The sequence below is a fragment of the Dendronephthya gigantea genome, unplaced genomic scaffold, assembly GCF_004324835.1.
Source record: "Dendronephthya gigantea isolate DGI-Jeju-01 unplaced genomic scaffold, DenGig_1.0 000018F, whole genome shotgun sequence".
Classification (NCBI taxonomy): Eukaryota; Metazoa; Cnidaria; class Anthozoa; order Malacalcyonacea; family Nephtheidae; genus Dendronephthya; species Dendronephthya gigantea.
In genome coordinates this window covers 2,188,674-2,214,893 of record NW_021163028.1, presented here as the reverse complement: position 1 = coordinate 2,214,893, position 26,220 = coordinate 2,188,674, and the positions used below count along the sequence as shown (strand labels likewise).

The window sequence follows — 26,220 nt, the reverse complement described above, 5'->3', positions numbered from 1 at the left end:
ACTTTCGCGGGCATTGTGGTGTGGCAGTTTGCGGGCTAAAATAATAGTAAATTTGCCCGGCTGAAATATATTTTAGCCCGCTGATCTAAGCCAATCAGAAGAATGACTGAAGTGTTTACCTATTGCATTATTTGCATAACTTTTTATACAAAAAAATGGAGTAGGGCCAAAAACACATTTATGCCCGCGAACACCAACTCTATTGTTATATTATAAACTGAATGACATTATATAACCTGCGTTCTGATCGAAGCCCGTGTTTGGATCAGGCCATCAAAACACGGAAACCATTAAGTTATTGTCTATTGCATGCATGAGTCATGTCGATCAACTACATAAAAATATTTCCAATAAATTATAAGACAGAAATATGACGCAAACTGATTTTCATTTTTTGTCAACCTTCCTTCACGAAAAATTTCATACTAAATAATGCCACACCTAGCAAGCGTTAAAAAAAGACAAAAAGTACATCAAAATGTCTAACCAGTAACCATAAATATTTCTACATTGTAAAACCGCCGGACATATACGTAATATCGTAATATTACCGAAGAGGTATCTTAATAAGATTTGTGTTGATGAAAGTAGTTTCATAACACTCTTTACAGTACATGTTTCTATGCATGTTGGCTATTTTAAATCCTTGTCTATCAAGCCATTTAACTATTCCATAATACCCACGAACACCAAGTGGTGTGTGATTCACAACATGAAACTCAACATCAAGTTGTTTCACATATTTTCGCAATGTTCCATCGGACAACATTTGGGGCAAACATTTCCATTCATCCCATTCTATATCCATCTTCACAACATCTACCAATTTCTACAATTAAAAAATGTTTCCTATTATAGTCCGTAAATATATTGCAACGCGTTTATGAAAGGAAATTAGGCAGTGCTATAGTGTCGTTTCTTATATATGCACGCACATTTTATTCTGTACATAGCCAAAGGTAAAGCACAAGGATAGTAATTTTATTTTATCGGGATTAATAGTACGAGTGATGGTTGAAAGATGGTTTTGCCAATTTGGATATTATTATTTGTTTTGATTATTTCTACTGTATTACTATTAGCACTGATGCATGGTAAAATCGTACACTTTTTATCACACAAAACACGCTTAGGCTAACTCTAATTCATTAACTTTGCTGTTTCAATCAATTCAATGTATCATTTGAAAAAATGATATAAACTTAACGTGTGTTTACCGGTGCAACGCGACATCACATACTCAGTCGGCGACATTGCCAGTGCATGGTCATGGGTTTAATACCTTTTCATGACGAAGGTCAGTGATTATTGACTTCAACGTCCTAGTTTTCCATCCAACTCTGCCCGATACTCCTGGCTTCCCCTCTGAATCATGATCTGCTAAGCCGAGATTAAAGAACTGTATAAGCTGCGAACGATTATGATCTCCTTTGTTCATTGTTGGATCAAATGCATAAACTCTGCAACCAAATTTCGCTATACTATCATCAAATGACCACTCATTGTTTATTCTACAAAAAAATTTATTTTGTTTCAAAAATTGTGAAATCTTGGAGTCCACAACCAGTCTAGATTTTATTGCAAATCATATCATAGGTAGCCCAACACTCGTGTTCCGCGCGCGTACACGCTACTCACTGAGTAGCGTGTACGCGCGCGGAACACGAGTGTTGGGCTACCTATGATCATATGTACTTTAGTGAGATTTATATGTTTAACAAACCGTGCAATAATTTCAAAATATACACACTAAAAATCCAATTACTTACCCTATAGAGTAAACAATGCATGATCCAGGGGTGAGACCAACTTCCGGATCAAGACATAGGTACCATGTCCCATCAGGGTCAAATTCAGGAGGATCTTTATTCTTCATATATTTTCCCCCGAAATGGCGAATATTTTTACAAACAACCCCTTGAGTTGACATAAATAAATCATAACGATGCATTTCTTCCCCGTAAGAGCCAACCCGACCGGCTATTGGTGGGTCTTTGTAAAAGAATATATCATCTAATGCTTGTGGTTGTGACAGGTTGAAAATTGATCGTACGTTTGACCCCAAACGAACTATATGGATGAAACATAAAACGTTTTCAGGTCAAAAAGCGTTTCTACATATTTCGTTATATGTTTGATTCTGTTCACTTACTATTATGCAATATACAATAGTCAATACAATACTGATGAGTCCTGAGGGCTTCGCTCTTTTGATAACCACCGGTCTATTTTCCCACGATTCAGAAGAAACGTCACCCCATGCAGACCAACGAAACTCCGCTCTTTTTTATATTGTGTTTTTGTTGGAAACATGCGTGTCATTGTCGCAATCAGTTAAATGAAAATAACAAAGTTATTTATTACAGTTCGCTGGTCGCAATATATCCACAGTGGAAGTGGTGGATTTAGTTTTATACGTAGTCCACGCGTTTCAAATTGAAACGTGATCATACAATCATTCCATTAGAGCCTTTAGAGGACAACACTAATGGAATGTGTCTTGATAACATTACTACTTACAGTCATCATTCTTTCCTTTTTCATGAATTTTACTCAACTGCAATTGAAAACAAGTCAAGTGAGGAGGTTAAGAAAATTCGACCAAGTTTTGACCAAGGCGGGAAGTAGTCAAATAATATTAGTTTATATTTATATAAAACCGCCTAATTGTATCAAATTCTATTCACCGTTGGCTATAAACTTCGTAGCCAGCGTATGCGCTGGATAAAATTGTGTTGCCGAATCACCCGTTTAGCACCGCGTTAAGGTAACCAGAGCCAGAGAAACTTTCAGTTTCTAGCGTTTCGGGCATACCATCCCTTTCTATAGGCACTTTTGAACAATTCAGTATTGAAGATTGCATTAGGTGGGCTTTTTACGATGCGACCGCCTGGCTTTGTGACTTGTGAGCGCCTGGTTTTGTGACTTTATTGCCAACTGTAAGCTATAAGGTATAGGTCAATATTTTGTTTCTAAAAATGAATCCTTCAGGAGTTTTGTTATTTATCCGCTGGATAGCGACTCATCGGAACCGGTCTCAAGACCGGTGAATAGCAAGTTATACGGTAGATATAACGACCTAAACGCCTTTGATACAACCGGTCCCTGAAAATTATGAGAATTGAATAATTATCTGTAGGTAGTTGACAACTTGACCAACCGTTTTCTGGTACGTCCATATGATTAATATGGAAAGGGACAAGAAGGTAATTAGGTAGCAAGCGAGGTTAGATATATTTCTTGGCATCATCTAAATAAATATATACGGTAAAAATGAGGTTATTAAAGATTCTGACCAGTTAACTTGTATTTAGTTTAACATCTGATTTATCTCGGAACATCCGCATTGCTTTTCAATCGCGCCGCAGGCGAATAATACTGAAACACTATATATAGAATGTCTACTTATCACGAATACATGTCCCACATTTTTTCATGCTGTGCCCTTATAGATGCGCCATTTTGCGGAATTTCGTGATTTCGTACAAATGATTGTTTAAGCCAGCGGAACGACTATTATCTTTTAATGTATACCATGAACATATATTCTACTCAGTTTCCACTTCTATATATTTAGTACTCAGTCCCTTCGCGGTCTAAATAATTATTTTTAATGCTTCTATTTCGTTTTAAAATCTTATTCGCAAGTCTTTCTAGTTATCTTTTCCCCAGTCTGCTTTACATACGCACCGGCGCTCTGTCTTCGCCCCGTTTTAGTTCAACAGAAGTTTGTTTGTGTAACTACTAGGTGTCCTCCCCCGAAAAAAGGCATTATAAAAATTATCTCATTGTTCTTAAATCTCTTAAATAAAACGTATTCTGTGCGTTAATCAGGCTGTATAAAAAAAACGCAACACTTAAATATTCATGAATATTCGACCTTTTTTCATCGAGTAGAATTGAATTTGTGCCAGTTCAATATATAGTTTATATAGTTTTAAGGCCTGGCGCGCACAGGTGAACTTAGCACTCGAGACAATTGTCACCATCATAAGGCATAATTTGTGTCGTAAAAATGATTGACCACAAATGACAATGACATGTCAGATCAAAGTAGTAACATATTGATATAATTTCGGACAGAATTCCTGACATACATGCATCGTTCTGACTTCTGACAAATCTTCAAATCACAAAAGAACAATGTGGTTGAAGCTTAAATTGTCACCCTGCCCCTGGCTTTTAACCACGCTTGGATATGCAGGCGCCGACAAATTGATAATTTTTTCAAATAAGCCTGCAAATATCGACCCTTCCCAGCTTCTGTTTAAATGACATTACAAAGCCGGCATGCACGCTGTGTTTTTTTGTACGCCCCATCGTTCAATTCCCCTACGAAACCTCCCATGGGACAAGAGCGTTGTTTATGATTAAACAAACATATCTACCTTGAAAGTGGTTTGTATCAATGCAGTTGGGTCAGCTTCATCAACAATGACGTTGTCTACACTTGCCCTCACTTCAATATCATGTAAACAAATTCGACCAGCCAAGTGAAAACAACGACAATAATATACACCTTTGCTAAAAGACTTTGACTATCTTCTCTTAAACATTTTTTTTATATAACAAATAAAGGTTCTTTACCTAGTAATATCAACACCAATGACTCATTGGTGTAGCCAGCCTGACGATTTTGTCCCGCTATGTAAATTTCGAGTCATTATGATTGTTCATGTCTTTAGAAACTTATTGTTTTCACAGTCAATGAACACCAAAATATTAGCATAGCGGGACAAATTGTCCGGCTGGCTACGCTATTGCCAATGAGACGTTACGAATCTTTTGCGAAAGGAACACTTCTAGCCACCGCCCCCCAAATTATATTTTTGATGACGTACTAATACTACCTAAGCTAAAAATTGTCAAATGAAAAAGCTAGAGTTTTGCCACGTGATCATGACATTTTTCGCCGTATTGCGCTTACGCCATTCGCATTCGCTACTATACAACGGTAGAATTTTTTTATATTTAGCGGTAATTATCACTTAATTCACCAGTGTATACGATTCCCAAACATTTGGTGCTAATATTCATATACTCACATATTATTCAACAATATTAGTTCTTTTTGAATTTGATTGTTTTTACACGTTCAGTATTATTTGTTCGGTTGTTCCTGAATATATGAATATTAGCCCCAGGACATTCACAACTTCAAAATGACAACCCCGAGGGAGGAATCTGTGTTGATAGGATATGCTATGGATTCTTCTCAAACGTTTTTTGTCTCTATTTCATTGCCATCGCTATGACGATATTCAAATACAAATAAGACGCGGAGGCCCGGATTAGCCCCCGCCGCCCCACCGCCCACTTAACGATATTCCACCGCCTATGTATGATAACAGGTAAAGCCCATCCTCGTCCCCAGGGCCTAGCTCCGTTGCTCCCCTATGTGGAGAGCAACGGAGCTAGGCCCTGGGGACGAGGATGAGGTAAAGCCTGGTTCACACTAGTAAAATAAGCATTATTAAGCAGAAATACAAAAGAAATCTTTTCTTTTAGAGGTCTAAAAGACAAAGCCAAAGGAGTTTTTTTTTCGAATGTCTTTTGTTCCAGCCTCGCTTATGCTTCGAGTCTTGTGCTTATAGTTATATGTAGTTATATAGTTATGCTTGGGTTCAATGTGTCACGAATGACAAAAATACCGCAATTCTTGCCGCTAATTTGCTACGAATTACAAGTTTACGCGTAACTTTCGCCAGTTATTGGAGCTAAAACTAGATGAAATCAAAGATTGGTAAGTGCGTTCGTTGGTTCGGCTAGTCGCTATAAATGCAGTCTGCTACAGCGTTACTTCGTATGGCCACGTTATAACGTCACACCAATGGCGAAGACATCAACGTCCCAAAGGTGCGGGAATATGAAACAGACACAAATTCAAGCGAACAAAGTTGTAATCTTCATTTTTTTTAAATAAATAATAAAACAATTATTGAATTTGGTTTTCACATGATATGATTTTCACATGAACAAATGCAAAATTATGAAAGCGAGTCAAACTTCTTGACCGAATCGACATAGCATCTATTCCACCAGCCGTTAGGAAGCATTCTCCTTCGTTGACTTTTCATAAGCGTAAGTAAACATTCTATAATACCAAGGAGCACCTAACAGTGTGCAAAAATATGAAAGCAATTTCGCGTACAAGGCAATTTCCAATAAATATAGACCGAAATATGACGCAAAATTTTAACCTTTTGTCGACATTTACGAGGCAATTTCCGGCATAAATCTAACTAATGACATAAGAGCAAACGTTATAAAAAGTCACAGGTACATCAAGATGTCCAACCGTACAGATTTCTAGGTTGTGAAACTGACATATACGTAATATCGTAACATCTTATCGAAGAGGTAACTTTATAAGATTTGTATTGATGAGAGTAGTTTCATAACACCTTACACAGTACATGTTTCTATGCGTGATGACTATTTTAAATCCTTGTCTATCAAGCCATTTAACCATTCCATAATGCTGACGCATACCAGGCCCTGTACGATTCTGAAGATGAAACTCAATATCAAGTTGTTTCACATATTTTCGTAATGTTCCATCGGACAACATTTGGCGCAAACATTTCCATTCATCCCATTCTATATCTATCTTCACAACATCTAGCAATCTCTACAATTGAAAACGTTTCCTGTTATTGTTATATGCCACAAAATTAATATATTGAATAAATATATAAATAAATTAATTAATAAATTGCCAAGTTTTGACATTGAACTTTGAAGTTAATAAGGACGTTAACTTAAGGGCAGTTTTTCATTAAATAAAATAATTACATAGATATATTAATTAATTATTAAGTACGTAGATTTCGTTTTGACTGTGTACATATTACACACCCGACAGTTATGTTTATATTTGTATGTAAATTGTTTTTGTAAGGTTTTACTTTGTAATAGTAAATTCGTTATGTTTTCAATGGAAATTTCCAACTGGAGATGTAACAATGGAGATTATAACTTTCATCGATTCGGATTGCATGAGAATCATCAGATTCTTTTATATTTTTCAGGCGGATATGATAATCACGCGACTTTTTAGCATCGGATCGGATTTAGTACTATATGTTTTCAGCTCGGGTCGGATTGGATTTTGAGTTTTTCACTTCGGATTGGATCAGTTCGGATCAGTTTCAAAATTAACTCTCGGATTCAAAGACGCCAACCGTTCCGATGCACACCACTACTAGTACACACGTTTAAAGCCTTTATATTAAATTATATAATTGACTTTACAAAACGCGTTAAACCACGCACGCGAAAGTTACAAAACCTTGTAGTAATTCATATGGCAATGTATCATTTAGTATATGATGTAAACGTCAACGTGCATTTATAGGTGCAACGCGATTTTGCCAGTAGATCATGGTATTAATGGTGGTGTCTTAGTGCTTTTATAGGTTTAATACCTTTTCATGACGAAGGTCAGTGATTATAGATTTCAACGTCCTAGTTTTCCATCCATCTCTGCCCGATACTCCTGGCTTCCCCTCTGAATCATGATCTGCTAAGCCGAGATTAAAGAACTGTATAAGCTGCGAACGATTATGATCTCCTTTGTTCATTGTTGGATCAAATGCATAAACTCTGCAACCAAAACTCTTCGCTATACTATCATCAAATGACCACTCATCGTTTATTCTACAAAAATAAAATATATTTCAGGTAATTGCACTGATGAAGGCCCGGGTTTACGGATCGAAAGCTTTGCAGTATTAAATATCTACGTGGTGTACCTACAAGCTAAATTACTTATCGATTGTCACCATGCAAACATTCAAGAATATTAAAATTTATTTTGTTTAAAATATTGTTTATCGGCTTGGGGTCCACGAGTAATCTAGTTTTTATTGCAAGTTATACTGTATAGTGAGGTTTATATGTTCAAGAATATCAAACCATGCAATAATCTGAAAATATACACACTAAAAAATCCAATTACTTACCCTATAGAGTAAACAATGCATGATCCACGGGTGAGACCAACCTCCCTATCAAGACAAAGATTCCATAACCCATCAGGGTCAAATTCAGGAGGACCTTTATTCTCCCTATATACTCCTCCAAAATGGCGAATATTTTTACACACAACCCCTTGAGTTGCCATAAATAAATCATAGCGACGCATTTCTTCAGTATATGAGCCAATCCGGCCGGCTATTGGGGGTTCTTTGTAAGAGAATATATCATCTAAAGCTTGTGGTTGTGTCGGATTTGAAGAAATTTTCTCACTCCGACTTTTGTCCGAAATCGAGTGTACATTCCTCCCCGCACGAACTATATATGGATAAAATAATTAATTTAGAACGTTTTCCGGTCACAAAAACCGTGATTTGATTTTGTCCACATTTTCATATTAATATTGGTGTTGAATACACCTTACGATACTGAGAGTTTCATTCTTGTGATAACTACCCCCTTTATTTTCCCACAATGTAGAAAAAACGTCACCTTGCAGAGGCGAACGAAATTTCCGGCCCCTCCCTTTTTTTATTTAGGTTTTTGTGGGAATGTCATTCTCGCAAAGCAGCTCGCCATGCAGGACAGCCTTGCAAACGGTTGAATGATGTGATTGGATGTCAGCAATGGCATTCTCGCAATATACCAAAGGAGTGGACTTAGTTTTAGATGTGATATTTCTATGGTCATTTGCGGTATACTCAGTTTCCATTGGCATGAAACATTTCACAAACAAGAGTCGGGTATTTTCCCGCATTTCTAGTTGAAATATATCATACAATAGGGAGTTTACGATTCACGCCGCGGCCAGCTCGACGACGCGCTTGCAAAACAAAGAAACTACACACGCGAAACAATAGGTATGCATAACTTGTGGGTTGTCATTCTTACGACGCCTTCAAATGTGCATTTTCACGAGTCTCGATGACATAAAAGCAGCGGTAACGTGATGGCTGTTGTACAGCTTATATAGTTATATATGAAACTGCAACATCAGCCAGACATCGGAAGTTCCTGGCACAATTGAAACGTTTGTATATGTATGTTTGTAAGTCCTGGCAGCATAATTAATTTCCCGTAAGCTTATTTCTAGCAAAATAATTCACTAGCGACGTCGAGCTATAACCGTGTTACACGGTTCATTGGACGACAACACTACATGAAATATGTATATTGTGTACATCACTACTTACAGTCATCGTTGTTTCCTTTTTTCTCGATTGTACTCAACTGCAATTGAAATGCAATTTAAGAGATTCAAAAAATTTGGCAAGTTTGTTTTCGTCGTGATGTGACTGTATAATTATTTTGTTCTGTGACAATGGACTAGGTTAAGGACAGTTTTAAGAACATGTTTGTTAAACTTTAATCTATCTGGATTTCATTGTTTTACCAAGACGCTTGTATTTCATTGTTTTATCAAGACACTATTTCCCTCGGGAGCATACATTAAGTGTATAATGTACAGGGTGTCCTAAAAAGCCCCCAGTTCACTTGCTTGTGCGTATGGCGAACACGTTTTCCTTGACAAGTTTTCTTGACAAGTTTTACGATAATATATGAATTATGTGGAGTATATTTACCATAATATGATAAAATGAGTATACGATCGCATCTCAAAACAAACAGAGATGATAAAACTTCCAAAAATAAAACACTTAAATAAGTCTGGAACACTCACTCTGACTTTCCCTCGTTAATGAGTGAAGCGAAGATGGCGGATCATGAAGCCTTTCTTGTAGGTGTGATCCAGGCCTCTGGCGCGGAAATTTCAAAGGTAAAATCATAATTGCCGCCATTTTACCTATATCGAATTTCCGCGTGGAGGCTCTTATTTCACCTACAAGAAAGGCTTCAGTGTCCGCCATCTTGGCTTCAAACTTCCGACAATGTGAGCGTCCCAGTCTTATTTGAGTTCACTGGAACTAACTGCCTCGCGAGGTCGTTATAGCTCAGCTGATAGCTCTCGTGTGCGGCGGGCTGCAAATAGCAAGTTATATATACCGTATAGGACATAACGACCTAAACGACTTTGATACAACCGGTCCCTGGAAATTATGCATGAGAATTATCTGTAGGTAGTTGACCAACCGTTTTCTGCGGGCACGTCCATATAAGATAAATGCAGAGGAGCGAGAAAATAATTAGGAAACAAGCGCGGTTAGATATTCCTCTTGCCATTATCTAAATATGGTAAAAATGCGGTTAGTTGAATTTTAACTAGTTTACTTGTATTCAGTTTAACACCGGATTCTTCAGAACATCAGGATTGCTTTTCAATCGCGTGCCAATATTATAGGTTAACTAGACTTTTATACAACTGGCCCCAGGGACCGGTTCCTTCTAGTGTATGTAAGGTATCTCATTGTGTGAATTATCACGCAGTTGTATAACCTGGGTGAAGTAAAATACCTTACTCTGTTAATGTTAATTAATAGTGAAGAACCGTACACTAAGTGAAGAAAATCGACGTCAAAAATCGCCCGTGTATCCGGGGGCTTAAGACCCTCGCAAATAAAGAATTAATGTGGCTGACGTTCATAGGCGAACGAGGTCCCTCTCAATTGGGGGGAGGTACATGTGTGGCTGACTGGCTGACGCTCAATGGCTGGGTGTTTGTTCCCGAAAATCAAGAATATTTTGCCCGAAAAATAGACAGTACACCGCGAGGTACACCGTATCTGGGGTGCTGCAGCCCTCCCAGCCTTCACGGCTCGCACGCCTATGTTGATGCTTTCAATGCCACCTTGGTTTTTAAACACGCGCGTACATGCAGGTCTCAACAGATTCACAATTTGCCCAAAATTCACCCTTCCGTGTCCGTATGTAAATCTCATGACACAATCGTGACAGCATCACGGAGAATTCGCTGGAGAGACACCCGCTGTGACTTCAACATACCGTAACTTCAATATACAGCGATTTACGATCAAATAATTCAAATATATGCTACATGGAAAGCGTTTTTTATCAATGCAGTTGGTTCAGCTTTATCAACGGCAACTTTGTCTACTCTTGCTCTCACTTTAATACGTTTTTGACCAAGGCTAAGCTAATGAAAACAACAACAACACTATGATTGCTAAAATACTGCATTGATATGCAGGGAGATTTTTGACGGCGATTTTCTTCTCATGGTGAAGACTATTAAGTTTATAAATTAACAAAGTTGATTGCATTCCTTCACAAAGTTAATACAACTACGTACGTAATTCACACAACAACATACGCTAGAAAGAGATCATAATTGCAGCGCCGGCTTTAGACCATTGTTAGATAACAAATAAAGGTTCTTTACCAAATGCTTTGATAATTGACATCAACACCAACGGCAACGTAAATCATGAGTCGTAACAAATCTGTTGGTGAAAAGAAAATCACATACACGGTCACCTGCTCCAAAATGATGTATTTTATTGTATTTCGATTAATATATACCAACATTATACCTCAAATTAGAAGTGAACATTCTTTTAGAAGTGTCCAATGAGAAAGCTTGATTTCTGCCACGTCGTAACCACGACATTTGTCGCCGTATTATCTTATCTCATCTTATGTCATTCGCATTCGTTATGTACCATGTTTTGATATTAAACGGTAAATATTGTTGTGTCTTGTGCCGATTCCGATATTTACGATAGCGATTAAACGTGCTAATATGAATATTTAATATATAAAAAACCACTCTTACCGTACAAAAGAAAACAAGAACAGATCAATGTCTAATGCTTCATATACATTTTCTTAACGTGCGTGCGCACTCTAAACACGCTTGGCCGCTGGTTAAGTGTTTGTCATGCAGGCGTCAACAATATTGTTATTGACAAGCATTGCTGACAGGGTGCCGCACAACATTGCTACAACCTGATAAGAACAACCTTGGACAAGTTGTTAATGACAGCTCGCATCAATCTGAGCGTTTTTGCGCGTGCATGTAACACTCCTCTCCCTCAAGTCAGTTTCTCGAGTATTTTTCGCTCACGCGATGGATACCGCCTTGGTTGGCTAGTTAATTAAGTCAACATTGTTTGACTGTGGTCTTGTTTGTTCTAGAACGTTTTCGTTCGGCCTACTGCTGGGACGATATCGCCCACAGCATCCTCTAAAATGACTGGGTTGTTTTCTTCCGATGTGACCGGGTTATTGGCTGTATTTCTTAAGCCTGGTTCTCTCATATGTCGCCGACAGTCGGCGATGTATTGTTTGTGGCCGGTGACGACGAAAATTTATTCAAGCATTTCATTCGTCAGCGATCACCGACAGCCATCCTTGACCGTCGGTGAGATCAATTTCATGAATAAGGGAACTTGGGATTCTTAGACTATGTGTACACGAGCGTCGTTTTCGAGCCTTTTTAAAATCTTTTTGGTTATTTTATTGTTTAGACACCCTGTCCACACGATACAAGGAAAAATACGCCTAATATGTTAAATTATGCATTTTTGAAGTAGCTTTCTTTAGCTTGAAAAATTTAATGATTAACAGAGTTACGTATTTTCTTAAACAAATACCAATTCAGTTGGAACAATTGTTGAACGAATTAGCCTTTCTCACGATGACGAATATGCCGCCATTTTTGGGGTACTTTTCCTCAAAACTACAAGCGTGAGACCTCATAACGGCCACAGTCTTTAATTTTAGGCTGGTGTTATTCTTCCCATGGTCTGTTGATTCTAAAAAAATTGCTTTTCATGTTGTTATAACTTTTAAAACCCGTTTGAAAAAATTGAAAGTACCCCAAAAACGTCATCGTGAGAAAGGCTAATTGCTTTAATTTCTCTGTTTAAAAGTTTTATCTGAAACATTTCAAGGAAAACCAATGATGCTTAGGCTTTCATTGGATCATAATTTTTCAAGCGGGCTACATTCGAGATAAATATCCTACATACTTTGGAACACCCTGTATTTTAACACGAGAATCGGAAATTCATGAATAATTAATTCTAGGTCTGATCTACAGTAGATCTAACTCCGTGTTTTTGAAATCAAGGAGAGAGCAATCAGAAACGAGAAGTTAACTACAGCTACAATGCTTGCAACTTGACTTAACGTTAGCGGAAAGCCGTAGCTCTTCGAACCGAATTGAAAAGTTTCGGCGAGTCGAAAAAAATCGTCCCAATCTTGCTTGGCACCCGGCAACTTGCCGACGCTTCTGAGGTAGCAAACGTGTGGGATGATACGTGATAGTGCATTCGTAATCGTAGCAACCGTCCATAGCAACCGGATTGCGAGTAAGAACCAAAAAAGTGTACGAGCCAGGGTCCACCAATGTAGGTCGGTGAAACCGTATATTTTCAAAACTGCTATTGCGACAACATGGGTGACTAGATTTGTCACGGAAAAGAAAGTTAGCAGGACGAGAAATGGTTTAAACAACGAACTGTTCTTTTCGAGGTTTGACATAAGTTCAATTAACAGTCTACTGGCTTTCCGCGCGGTGATTATATTCACGGGGCTACCAGTTTCCCCATCTGAAGTTGCCCGCACTCCATCCTCAAATCGAAGCGAGCCAGCCAACCCCTCTGATACACCACTATCCGGAACCGCGCCGACTAAATCTTCGGAATTTTCGGTGCCCTCAAGACCTGAGATGCCCGGCGATAATTGCTGCGTCTTGGACGCGTCCACAAGTCCTAGAGTCAAAAACCCGGCAATCACTGAAACAACTTTGAAACAAAATCCGAACGGATTTTTAACCCTAGCACCAACCGCGTCGTATTGACCATGGACTGTAACTCGCGTTGCTCGATGCTCTTCGTTGGCATGGTTGCTTGTAGATTGCACCAAAGGCCCGTCTCCAAGCTTACAGAGAAACGACTTAATATCAAGCTTATGGATATCAACCACAAGCATAAAACAGCACGCGACGAACCCAGTTACGTACATAGCGATCGTCCAAAAAATATAATAAAGCGGAAGCCATATTTTCTGGCCTAACCATAAATGTAGATATTTCACGATATTAAATGGACGTATGGGTGTTTTAAAAGGCCCTGAAAATTCGTCGCTTCCAACGACGTAGTAGAACAGAAGATAAACAGTCCATTGATAGACGACTAGGCTCACAGGGTAAAAGCATGTTTTCAGAGAACGATTTCTAAGAAAATCTGTACGACGCGTTCGCATATCAAAACGATCACTTTCGTAAGCTCTTACGGATTCACCATCGCTTCCGTGTAAATTACGAGTTGGATTCACTTCGATACTTCGGTTCAAAATTTCCTTGAACGAGTAAGACTTGAATATCCGATGGCCGCAGATCATCGTGAGTATAGGCACAATATACAACGAGAATTGTATCCAAGTATCGATACCTGACCTTGCAAATACCGCGAGTATAGCAATGAATGACAGGGTGAGAAATATCACGACGAATAAAGCTTTTTCGACGCCTCGTCCACAGCGAGAGCATGTCCACGCACTCGAATTGAACAGAGTTGTAGTGAATGCAGTAAAATATAATGCTCCTCTGTATGTATTATTAGAGTTTCCACGACGAACCCACGCCATTCCTACGAGTTGTTTCAACGGCTTTTGTCTTTCCGGTACGATAAGTGCTCGACCAGAGGTCATGTGTATTACGAAATACTGTTTGAAACCGGATACTTTCAATAAGAATAAAATTCTGAACCAGGCTGAACAAGCCTCTTCAGCGAGGACTGGTTTGATAGACCGTCGAAACCAGAAAAGCGTTTTCGCTCTCGTTTATGAAACTAATTCACGCAAATTACGACGTTTCGCTCCCTTTGTCTTGAAGCATTATCCGATAGCCGACAATGCACCGCGGAAATTGGTAAAATTGAAAAATACTTAGCCGCAATGGACGACTTGCGATTTAGACTAATTTTTGATCGAAGTAACAAGAAGAAAAAAATAATCATAGTTGGAAAGAGCGTACTTAAATAAGTGCAAATGCAAACGGTTTAGCTACGAAAGTTTGTAAAATATGGAAAATATAGCCAAGCGAAGTTGGCACATTTTGTATACTTTTGTATTACGTGCGGTAATGTGTAACTAATTTAATTACAAATTTCTGCATGACCCTAATATAAAAGTATACAAAATTCGGCAACTTCGCATGGCTACATTTTCCGCAATTTACAACAATTGGCTGCCAAACTTGGCAGTTTTACTAATTTTAGCAAGCTCTTTCAGAAAATGTATCGCAGGGGTAAGAAATTAGTTTAAAGCGCAAGTCGTCCATCAATATTTAGGCTTCAAACTTGGTGAAAAAAAAGATTTATAAATACTCAACAAAATATATCTTGCACAGAAGATTTGAAGCTTGCACACGGCAAAACCGGATCGTTTGAATTAATAACTTTGTGTATATACTGCCTCAAAATGGCCACTTCACAGCCGTCAGATGTGTACGATTCCCGTACTCAGAAGAAAAACTGAACTTTTTGAAGTTTTCCAATAGTTTTCTCCTTGATAGCGATACAAAAATGCACAATAGTGAACCGAACCAGTAATCAGATTTTCGGGTTAAAACGTTATAAACACCAACTTCTGCGGTGTTCCGATAGCCCGCGGGAATAGACGATTTCTTATCTTGTTTTCGGTCTCTCTATATATGATGACGTGACCGTAGAGTTTGCCCCTAACAATGAAATATCATTTTCTTTCAACATATAGATAAATACTTGCCAGAAAAATCGAGATTGTCTTTTTATTCGATGTGGTTTTATTAATCTATGCTGACCGGTATCGGAAGAAGGCCCTATATATTGCTAAAGTAATCATGATAGACTAATATTTACAGAAGCATTATTTGTTCATTTATTAGGATGACTTGAGTTCACGATTTCAAACTGGTTTCTCCAAGAGCATTAATTTTTGGTTAAGTATGATCAGATAGCTAAGTGCACCAACAAAGACGGGCTCTTGATGAGTTACCGGTTCACACCCAATGTTGACGCTGTAACCCATTGCATCCATTTAATCATTGGGATTGATATAAATCATGCGTGGAATTGCAATTCGAAATAGGTTACTGGAGTTATTACTCGTTAGGGGTTGTAGCTACAGTTCAAAATAGTTTTTATACATATAATTGCATGTACGCTTTATACATATATAATTGCATTATAATGCAATGCTCATTGCAAAACCTGTATCTTGAAATTTTTGACATACAGGCATGAGGTATTACATAACGTTACAGCGCACGAGAGTTTCTTTAAAAAATCTTTTTCCCGCAAAACTAGATACTGGCATTTCCGGGATTACGAAATAAAACCCATAGACTTTTAAAATTTAAAAGTCTGCGTTATATGACGGAAAACGCACAAGTTTTAAAAACAAGTTAATACAAGTTTGTTTACATGCTGTCAAGAAGATGTGTTCGCACTTGCAACCAGGTTTGGACAAACTGTTGACACTTGTAGCGAGTCTGATACAGCTATGATATAACAACCTTGCTACTTAGCAATACAACGTTGTTGAAAAATTGTAAGGTCATGTTTGTACCAGACTTGTAGGGACAGCCTTGTAACAAGTCTTTTGATTCAACAAGTTTGTTAAAACTTGTTAACAAATTGTCACAAAAGTTTTTAAATGAGGGAGTTTTTGAATTAGGAGAATTTTTATATTTCCACATTAGAGTATTTTACCTTATAAAATGGAATTAAAAATGAATATATGAATATGGGCCCCTCCAATTATCGCTACTGGGAGTATCTATGTGGTTTACATGTATGATACGTGATCGCGTATGAGTCATAATGTCAGTTCTCAATGAAAAGGGGGCTAGCATCAATGTCAGACGCCCCTCTTCATATTTGAAGTTGACCTAGCCCCATTCTCAAATTCTAAAGGAGCACAATAGGCCATCTGTACTTAACATTGCGAACGATCCCCCTCCCCCCCCGTGGAATCAACGTCCTGCTGACGGGGCTAGTTTCTAAATAAAGTTTACCATACCATACCCCTTCCCATATTTCGGAAGTCACCTAGCCCCATTCTCATTGCTCAGCATAAAAGTTACACCACTACCCAAAACCTCGCCTGCGAAATTTAAATAGAAACATCCACCGACCATGCATTGTGCAACATCGTCTTCTAGGCACGAGTTAACCGTGGATCAGAGTAATCGCATTCGCCCCTCCAAACGCCAGTCTGTGGGGAATAAGGTCCCAGGCTATCCTGAGAGTATGTTCCAGGCAGTCAAGAAATCCTCGTTACTATAGTTTAAATACAACCTACTGTGAGCTTATTTTTCTTTCCCACCAAATTTTTTTCTACACGCGTTTTTTCCCTGTTCTTGATATTCGGCTTTCGTAATGAGCATGTTCGTGAAGTCCTCGGAATTGGAAAGAAGCTTCCCGCCATGCCATGCGTGCGTCGTGGGCCTATGTGGAAAAGCGAAGGTGTACGCACCTTTGTTTAAACTGATCGCAGGTGAAGTACTTGAAAGAGAATATGCACTATGTCTATTAAAACAGCACTGATTCGAAAAGAAGAACTGGATAACGCATCCTATCAAATTCATCCTAGATAAACGGCGAGGCTATCTTGAATGTGTGTGCTACGGATTACCAAGCGCAGGAGCGCTAGCCCAAATTTCAAGCCGTAAAATACGACAGTATTTATTATTGTTATGATAAACACTTATGAGCACCAAGTCGCACTTCCGTCTTCGGCCTCAATAAAATTTTAGAATAAATTTCCACTTTTTTGGCTTCGAGCTAAATTTTTAGTTATTTGAATACAAGCCTCTTACTTAAAGCAATGAAAACAGATGTTTTTGCTTAAAAATCTGATTTCCATCCTAAAGGCTGAGATAACTTACGGACGTATTTTAAACTTACTCTGATGGCAATTGAATGCCAACATCTAACTCAACAGGTGCAAGCGAACGTAGGTCGGAATACCTAAAAATATTATCGAATGTTAGTATTAATATACTGCAACACTATTTAGCGCACAAATACCGACATACGAGCTCGCAGAATTTGGAACTACTATACACTGGCGGTCAAACAGAACTGCTCAAAACAAGTTAAAATGCTCTCAAATGAACGTAACTGTCCCTCTAACAATTTATACGAGTAAATATAGACTAGATTACATGCTAAGCTATATGAAATATTAATATTTTGTTGACCCTCCTTTGTCCTTACAATTGATGACGGCCTTACACCGGCTTAGCATACTTTTTGTTAAGGTGGTAATCTTGAGCGGGCAAAAGAAATTCATCCTATGGACAGTCTTTACAGCAACGCATAAATCATGGACGCTTTATGAATGAATTCCTTTCTTGCACTATCCCCTTGACACTGTACCACAGATTTTCAATAGGGTTAAGGTCTTTTGACTGTGCAACCATTGTTTGACTATATCTTGGAAGTGTGGCAGGTTGCATTACATTATTGAAATATTGTTTGGAATAAGAGAATTATACAAAATGCCTATGAAGCTCTCTCCTATATTTGCTTCTTTCTTATGAATTTGTATCTAAACAGTTCTTTTTGACCGCTAGTGTACAATAAAAGATAGATTGTTACGATTCCTGTTACATACGATAGTAGCAACATTTGAGCAGTTCTTTTTGACCGCCAGTGTATTTGGGAGTGTTGAGTCTCTCCGAGGCTCTGATAATTTACATACCAGGGGCCAGTTGTATAAAAGACTAGTTAACTTTTAACTGTAGTTAACAGAATTGGCCAATCAGAGTTGTGTATGTCGGAGTTAACTAGGATTTAACTATGTAAAATGCATAGTTAAAGAGTTTTATACAACCGGCTCCAGCAAATTTAAGAAGAATTTGTAATTATTGGATAAAAAAATTAGAACCTAATTATAATCTGGTACTTTTGAGTTTAGAGTCTCAAGGCCCGTTTACACTTGCAATTTTTGCTGCAATTTTCTCCTTTTCATAGATGCGAATGAGTGAATAAGTTACGGATGTACTATAACATATACTTACACATCAGAACATTCGTAACTAATTACTCATTCACATCTATCAAACGAAGAAAATCGCACATAAAATCGCAGGAAAAATCGCAAGTGTAAACGGGCCTTCATATATCTGAGGCTCTGACGTTCCAGATCCTTGATTTCTAAATTTCGAAATCCTTTGAGCCAATACTAGCATACATTCAAATATTCCTCTGGTATACTTGAACCCACTATACCCTGTCTACCCACCCTATGACTAATGGCTGGTCCTTCCACAAAACCGATATGAAAGGTGTTCAACCAAAAACTTTAAATACGGGTATTCGTAAAGTTGAAACTTACAATCTCGACTTGAAACCAGAAAAAAGACAGCTTCCTCCAGTCAATAAAATATTTGTGTAAAAATGAGGTTGCATTTCTAAACGATGAAAGGAGGCGGAAAGAAAATATTGACAAGTTGTGCAGTATAGAGAACGTGCTTTGATTCACTGTCAATTAAGAGATGCGAATTATCTGTCAGGACAAACTTGTTTTCCAATTTTGAAATCGGACGGATTTTGCAGATTTTGCGCATATTTAGTCGACGTACCTTTCGGCGTAGCTTCAATTGCATGAACAATTGCTTCTGCTATTCCCATTTCCGAGATGGCTGAAACCAAATGATAACACAGTTCAGACTAGAACTGACCAATGTCGCTTAAAACTATTTCGAGGTAAGAAACTACCTATCTATAACAGGAAAGACGAACGGAATGACGTCACAGATAATTTTAACGAATTTAATCAGTTACTCTTGTTTTATTTTGTTAGCCAATCACATTTTAGCACGTGTGTTAAGCGAGCCAATAGCATTTCTTTAATCATAAAAATCATGTACGTGTGATATTTGGAATTTTTTCGATTTTATTATATAAAACAAATAGGTAACATTGAACCGTTGTCTGTTCAGGCGGCTCGTGGCCACTTTTTGTTCTTATCACAAATGACGTCATACCGTGTATCTATAAGTGAACAGACTATACGGTTCAATACAATATGCATGTCAAAGTGCATGACTTGGTACGTCGTGGTATAAAAATCAACTATTAACATTGCTATGAACAATTCTTCCGTGAGGTGGTCGGGAATCCAACGCAGAACTGTTGCAATGAAAATATCTTACCAATATCAGAAGGATGAAACAAAACTTCAGGAACAGCAAAACGTTCAATGTTTATTCGAATAATCTAAAAAAGCATCAATAATTTTTGAATGGGTCTTATATATGTACAATGTACTTGTTTAAAAATATAAACACAAATCGACTTAAAAAACCCACTATTATCAGATATCTTTTAGTCATTCTATAAAAGCGCTCCCATGCAAAAGCCTTATTTGTCGTGCAAAATGGTCATGCAAAATGGTCGGCCATTTTGTTCTTACTGTTTCTGCGGTGCGTTTAGATTGTTGAATAGCTGTTATGTCTACAGAGAGAGATTTATAGTAGCTATATATTTACAAGAGATATATTTAAAGGGAAAAATAATTTCATATTGATTTAATCGCTGGAAATCTAAATATGAACCATTCAAAGACATTCAAACGTCCATGCACGGCAAAATACATCGTGCAATTCTCTGTTTAAATTCGCTTACAAACATTCTATTTTGCAGATAAAAGTCAATATCATTGCAGAAATCGCCAATTTAAATTTCTGTTCGACATTCATCTAGCTCACCTGTTCGTTTTCAATAATCTTCGACTTATCCCACATATCTTCAACGGGCTGAAAAGGGAGAAACAAAGTTTAGACGCTCCTTCGTGACTTCATGCATGATCAGACAAATCCATGGCAAATAAACAAGCAAAATGGGAGCACCGCACAGTCTATTATTACAGATTATCGTACACCATTTTAGACTGAGTTTTTGGCCTTTTTCGAAATTCTTCAAAAACCAGTTTTATCACTATATATAGTACTATGCAAAGGTTTTAGGTCACACCTAGATTTATGGAGACATTTCAGCTTTGATGAGAACAAAAATTAAAAGTCGATACAAAATGTGTACATGCATGTGAAGACAAATCCAGTTTATGTGTATACACTTTGCATATATATCCCACGCGTGAAAATTCTGACTGCATGGTTATCGTTCCAATTGCATTAGGATTAACTGAATATATAACACGATTCATTCGACGCACCTTGATGTATCCTCGTTTTATGTTGGTATAATCTGGAAGAACGTAATCCCGAACTATTTTGTTCTCTTTTCCTTTCACTCTTCAAATAGGGGGGGGGAAGGAACAATGCATTGAGTATTTCGTTCGATAAATTTCGAAATAAAAAAGGTTCTTGCGATATACCTCGCCATTTCCACGTCTTTGCAAAAATCTTGAGATACGAAGCAGGCATCTTCTTTGACCTAAGTAAACAAATACAAGCAATGATATCTCCATGGTATACTCTTACTATTCTGATTGGCTCAAATTCTGATTGAGAAACTGTCTTTTTCGTCGCGAATTTTCGACGAGTTTTTCTCACACATAATTATAAGCAAAATTTCTGGGAATTTTTCCTCTCAGAAAAAATTACATTATCCGCTCTTGATTTCCATATTATAGAAATGAAAAACTAGTTAATTCACCTGGTTCATAACATAGGTTTCGTCCATAACATGGAGCTGTCTAATGCAAAGAAAATTTTACATTAAGACTGGTTCTCAACCAAATGTGAAGCATACAGTTTAATTACCGACTGATTCACTGTAGCTACCTGTACGAAATGATTTCCTTTAAATGATTTGTGAGGAGCTTTCCTCCGACATTTATTCTAAATACGGAAAGAATTAAAGAACAAATCTACGAAAAAGAACATTCTATGTTGGTATACAACATTGAGATAATTATACATTGAGATAATTGTATAATTATCTCAAGGAGACTTAAAAATTAACGGAGTAAAAGGCCTGTTGCGAGTTACGTTAAACACGAGGCAAATCTCCTGCCAAAATTTCAAAATCATCCCTTTCTTACAAAAAAAACACTTAAATATTCACAGCTAGCCACCATTTTTTATGTAGGTTGAAACAGGTCCAATAAAAAATAAAAATAAACAGAGAATTTTGAAATTTTGGCGGGAAAAAATTTGAAAAATCCATTGATTTTTCCGCCTGAATTGCTGGTATCGTCTGCAATGTAATTTCAGTTGGCATATGAGTTCAGCACTTCAATAAAACATTACTGTTTATATAGAAAATTAATTGTAAAAGGTAGTTCTGGATGGAATGCTTCTAGCCCTGCGGTTTTTTTGTGCAAAAAACACTAACCCGCAGATCAGAAAACCCCCGGACTACATTTTGCTCGAAGAATCTTGGATCATGTAACGTAATAATTGTACGCAATAATTGTACGTTTTTTTGACAGTACCTTCGAACGCCTTCTTTAAGGATCTTTCCCTGATACACGGGAACGATATGTGTAAACGAGTAACCACAATCAACGACGAGACAGACCAGGCGTAAACTAGGATCCTCCTGGACGTATTTAAAGGCACTTAGTTGTGCCGCTAGGAAGAAAGTTCGGTGTTACAATGGAAGAATTTCTAAGGTTCATGGAACTATCTTAATTTATATATATATATATGGTTATCCAATGACTTGCAGTTTTAATACAATGTACTGTAATTGGGGCACTTTGGATTTCACTTTTTTTTTTGCAAGCGCGGTTAATAATGAGCGTGCGAACATTCATCAAATTTTTTTCGAAGTTATGCTATGACGTTTTCGGCATCAGTATATGAAAAAATATACCCGATATTACCAGTATTCCTTTAATAATTAAAAAGGGAGTTTGAGTTTGACAAAAAATTACTACTTCGACGAATTGTTAAACGGTAGTAAAGTAAAAGCCTTCAGCGTAAAGATTATCGTTATACTGATAAACTTACACCGGTATATCGTGGATTCCGGTATATTGTAAATTTCGGTAAAACATAAATTCCGGTATGTACATCGAAAATTCCGGTGCCTCGTAAATTCCAGAATGGTTGATTCAAACCCTGATTGATTCAGGATTGATTCAAACTCGCACCCGGAGTAGTTAGTGACAGGCTGGCAGCGACGGAGGTTTTATAGCGTGTGAATTCGTGACACACACACACTCCGGGAGATTCTCGATATTGCTGGCAAATATTGTACTTCTAAGTTAAGGAGCGATGTCTATCTCTTCTGTACAATTACTATTCTGGTCAGTGGTAAAACGAAAAAAAATCGAGGATCAAACTCACCTGATATTCTGCATAATGCCCGGTAGTCGTATTCTTCAAAGAGAATTTCATCCATAGCGTCCTAAAATGTCGAATATATACAATGTATGTGTAAGTGGGGATAAACTGTTCCGAGAAATTTCAAATCTTAAAAGCCCTGCAAAGCAATTTTTGTGTTGTGTGAGTGACAATCTTGAGAATTATAAATATATATTTAAAAGAAAGACTGGGCAGTCTTGCCTATGGTACGTGGCTACATGCCATTCCAAAGAGGTAAAATTCACACTTACAGAAATTGATGAAAAGTTAAAATATGGTTCTGTTATCATGATATCTGTCTCTGGGCAATCCACCTAAATTTAACCAAACAATAAAAGGCTATTATCAAGCCCCAGTAAGGTGGAAATTAGATTCAAGGGGAGTGACTTGACATTGTATACCGTAAACATCCGACTATAAGCCCTGGGCTTATATAAGTTCGTAAGCGTTTTTTGATGGGCTTATACACGGTAGGGCTTATATACGGGGGAGCTTATACATGGACAAAATTTCGGGTTTATATAAACCAAGTGCCGTATTTATTGTTAAGGTATAAACACGAAAATAAACAAGAATTACAGATAAACAAATGTTAACATGTTAAGCTGCACAAAAGATTCGTCCGTGCCGCTTTGAAACATCACCAGGACGAACATGTTTTGTAAAATTAACACTGCTTGAATGTTTTTGCTTAGTTACTGCTATAGGGAATTGTTTTAGTGCAAGAGTATTTAATATATACCTGTATCTCGACCTGTATAATGGGGGCTTATATTCGGGGGGGGCTTATATTCGGGGGGGCTTATATTCGGGGGGGCTTATATTTGGAATGACGTGATTGTTAATAATGTGATGGGCTTATAGATGGGAGGGCTTATATTTGGGGGGGCTTATAGTCGGAGGTTTACGGTATATATATACCTTTAATGCATCCTTTCCAAAGACATAATCCCATACTTGTTTTTCAATTGTCCAATTCAATAGCAAACCCTAAGAACAAATACAAAACCAAATTGGCTTCATTCAGCCTTCATGTTTTCAGCTATTTAATTTCAACTACTTTACCACAAATTAATATTAATTAGAAAAGCATACCAGCCTTCAGGTAACATGTTAGCAATTTAGCATGCAATTCACCTAAGTCCAATGTGACCTACACTAGGAATCATTATTGCACTGTAACCCTCGTACACTACATTTTTAAATGGTCTAATGTTCTGAAGAAGTACATATTAGAGCCAACTATAAATAAACCAATATATTTTGTACACCCGATGCGTTAGTCGCCTTATTCACCCAAAATTTTATCAGCCATTACCTTTTGAAATGGTAAAACATAAAACAGTCCCGAGTAATCTTTACATTCATCAATTTGGTCTCCTACAAAGACCTTACGTCGCTCACTCTTCACTTTGAAAACGCTATTCGGAATGACCCTTAACACAGAAGATAAAAGTAAATCAAACAAAACTACTTCAAAAGAGTAGAAAACAATGTATTCTAGCAAATGGGATGGATTACCTCGGAGTTTCAGAATCATTGAAGCCAATTTTTATGAGAGAAGCACCGTTATCAACTACAAGCTTTTTTGCCGCCATATTGGATAAGTGGTACTTTTCCAGCGGTCGAACAAGAAATGCATAGCGATACTTTGTATCACTTCACTTATAATGTACTCTTAAAATGTCTAATTTAAAATGTAAATGTATGATGTAATAAATGTAATAAATGTAAAAAAAACTGGAATATGCAACCTATATGACCGCCTATAACTCACAATGATGGGCCGCAAAGATCTTTATGTGTGGGGGGGAGGGGGAGGAGTGGTGCCAATCTTCTCATCAGCAATCCGCAAAAGCAATCAATCAAAAAAGTTGGAATGTTAAAAACTACAATAGATGATAGATCAACAGATATATTTTAGCACGGATTTTAGCCACATTATGTTTGCCCACGTGATGACCCGATCGCTATTCGATGCTCTCAAGAGTGTACTCTAAAGGCACTGTAAATGACACTATGCGATTTGTCGTAAACGATTCATACCCTGGCGTATGTGAACGTATGAACACACGTGTAAATGTGACACTTTAAATACTAACCTGAACAAAATTGAATGAAGATTGTGGCATAGGCCCTCTTTTGCATTCGTCAGAATGATAATTGCATACAACTTATCGTGTAGTTTAAATAGGCCTTAAGCAATTTTGTTCCGTTTCAACATTCGGTTCTGCTATTTAGGCGGGACAGTCGGAATTGTAAACGACAAGTTGTGAGATCATTGCATTTATGTGCTTTAGTCGCTTTGCGAGAACAAAGTCAGAGCATAGTTAAGGTAAATATGGCCTGAGTGACATGCCACCTGGCATTTAGGCGCTTCGTCTTGACCGCTTCGGGGGACAATCCCAATGTGACCAAACCTTTTGCATTCTACTCGGACAAATTGCATGCAAAGCATAACCAATTGCATTCAGAGATTTTTGTCTTCTGAAACAGAACTCGTTTGCAATTTATCCACATATTCAAATTATGTGCATCCGTCGTGCCTGCTCAGCTGCTTTATCCAAAAAAGCAAAGCGTTTTGTATTTTTAATAAATGTGATCTATCACCTGTAGACTGTATCTCAACGTTCAATTGAAAAAACGTATTTTTCTCACAAACAACAGCGCGGGACAAAAGACACAACAGCATCATTGTAATGTAAACACCAGCTACTCTCATAGGACTTTGTTTAATTAAAAAGATATTAAAACAATTTCATTTCTTTCAATTATTAGCTTTTGCTCACGCAATGTAAACTGTTCAATCGATTTTCAAGTGCACCGGCAACTTCGAAATTTTATCGTGGACGTCGCCTATCTTTCAATAGGGAACTTTAGATTTGACTACGGCTCCCGCTACGGCTACGAGATTCGTCACTGTGGCGCGAAACAAACGTTGTATGCATACGCCACCTCGTACTGGCATGATAAATCTCTGCAAACACAATAATAAACGCATGTTTATCCCGTCAAATATTTCGGGAATTTTACCCTCACCATTTCCAAAAATA

General features: G+C 37.6%; 3 protein-coding genes across 11 annotated transcripts; all 3 read right to left on the bottom strand.

Moving 5' to 3' along the window:
- Positions 1 to 407: 407 nt before the first annotated feature.
- On the bottom strand, positions 408 to 11,729 carry LOC114520958 (methyltransferase-like protein 24). Of its 7 annotated transcripts, none has more exons than XM_028541321.1 (7): positions 11,427 to 11,729; positions 11,276 to 11,336; positions 9,982 to 10,161; positions 9,171 to 9,207; positions 7,965 to 8,295; positions 7,428 to 7,659; positions 409 to 829 (listed from the first exon to the last, which is right to left on the bottom strand). In XM_028541321.1, exons 3-7 carry the CDS (start codon positions 9,991 to 9,993, stop codon positions 548 to 550), a joined length of 894 nt encoding a protein of 297 aa, XP_028397122.1. In that variant the 5' UTR covers positions 9,994 to 10,161; positions 11,276 to 11,336; positions 11,427 to 11,729; the 3' UTR covers positions 409 to 547. The 7 variants fall into 7 exon arrangements, with proteins under 7 accessions (XP_028397121.1, XP_028397120.1, XP_028397122.1 ...); XM_028541315.1 differs by having other exon boundaries at positions 10,069 to 10,161; XM_028541318.1 differs by having other exon boundaries at positions 10,069 to 10,161; positions 11,669 to 11,722.
- Positions 11,730 to 12,932: 1,203 nt separating this feature from the next.
- LOC114520824 lies at positions 12,933 to 14,550 on the bottom strand. The gene has a single exon (XM_028541157.1). It carries the CDS (start codon positions 14,548 to 14,550, stop codon positions 12,943 to 12,945), a length of 1,608 nt encoding a protein of 535 aa, XP_028396958.1. The 3' UTR covers positions 12,933 to 12,942.
- A 737-nt stretch (positions 14,551 to 15,287) lies between these two features.
- LOC114520956 (actin-related protein 6-like) lies at positions 15,288 to 24,771 on the bottom strand. 3 transcript variants are annotated; one of them, XM_028541313.1, is made up of 17 exons: positions 24,689 to 24,771; positions 24,486 to 24,603; positions 24,089 to 24,157; positions 23,419 to 23,481; positions 23,150 to 23,210; positions 22,291 to 22,429; positions 21,638 to 21,694; positions 21,510 to 21,549; positions 21,229 to 21,287; positions 21,067 to 21,145; positions 20,600 to 20,647; positions 20,045 to 20,108; positions 19,472 to 19,531; positions 19,225 to 19,300; positions 17,790 to 17,852; positions 17,185 to 17,330; positions 15,288 to 15,580 (listed from the first exon to the last, which is right to left on the bottom strand). In XM_028541313.1, the coding sequence occupies exons 1-16, from the start codon at positions 24,763 to 24,765 to the stop codon at positions 17,192 to 17,194; spliced, it is 1,212 nt and encodes a 403-aa protein (XP_028397114.1). In that variant the 5' UTR covers positions 24,766 to 24,771; the 3' UTR covers positions 15,288 to 15,580; positions 17,185 to 17,191. The 3 variants fall into 3 exon arrangements, with proteins under 3 accessions (XP_028397114.1, XP_028397115.1, XP_028397113.1); XM_028541314.1 differs by lacking the exon at positions 15,288 to 15,580 and adding an exon at positions 15,616 to 15,898; XM_028541312.1 differs by lacking the exon at positions 15,288 to 15,580 and having other exon boundaries at positions 15,916 to 17,330.
- Positions 24,772 to 26,220: the final 1,449 nt, after the last annotated feature.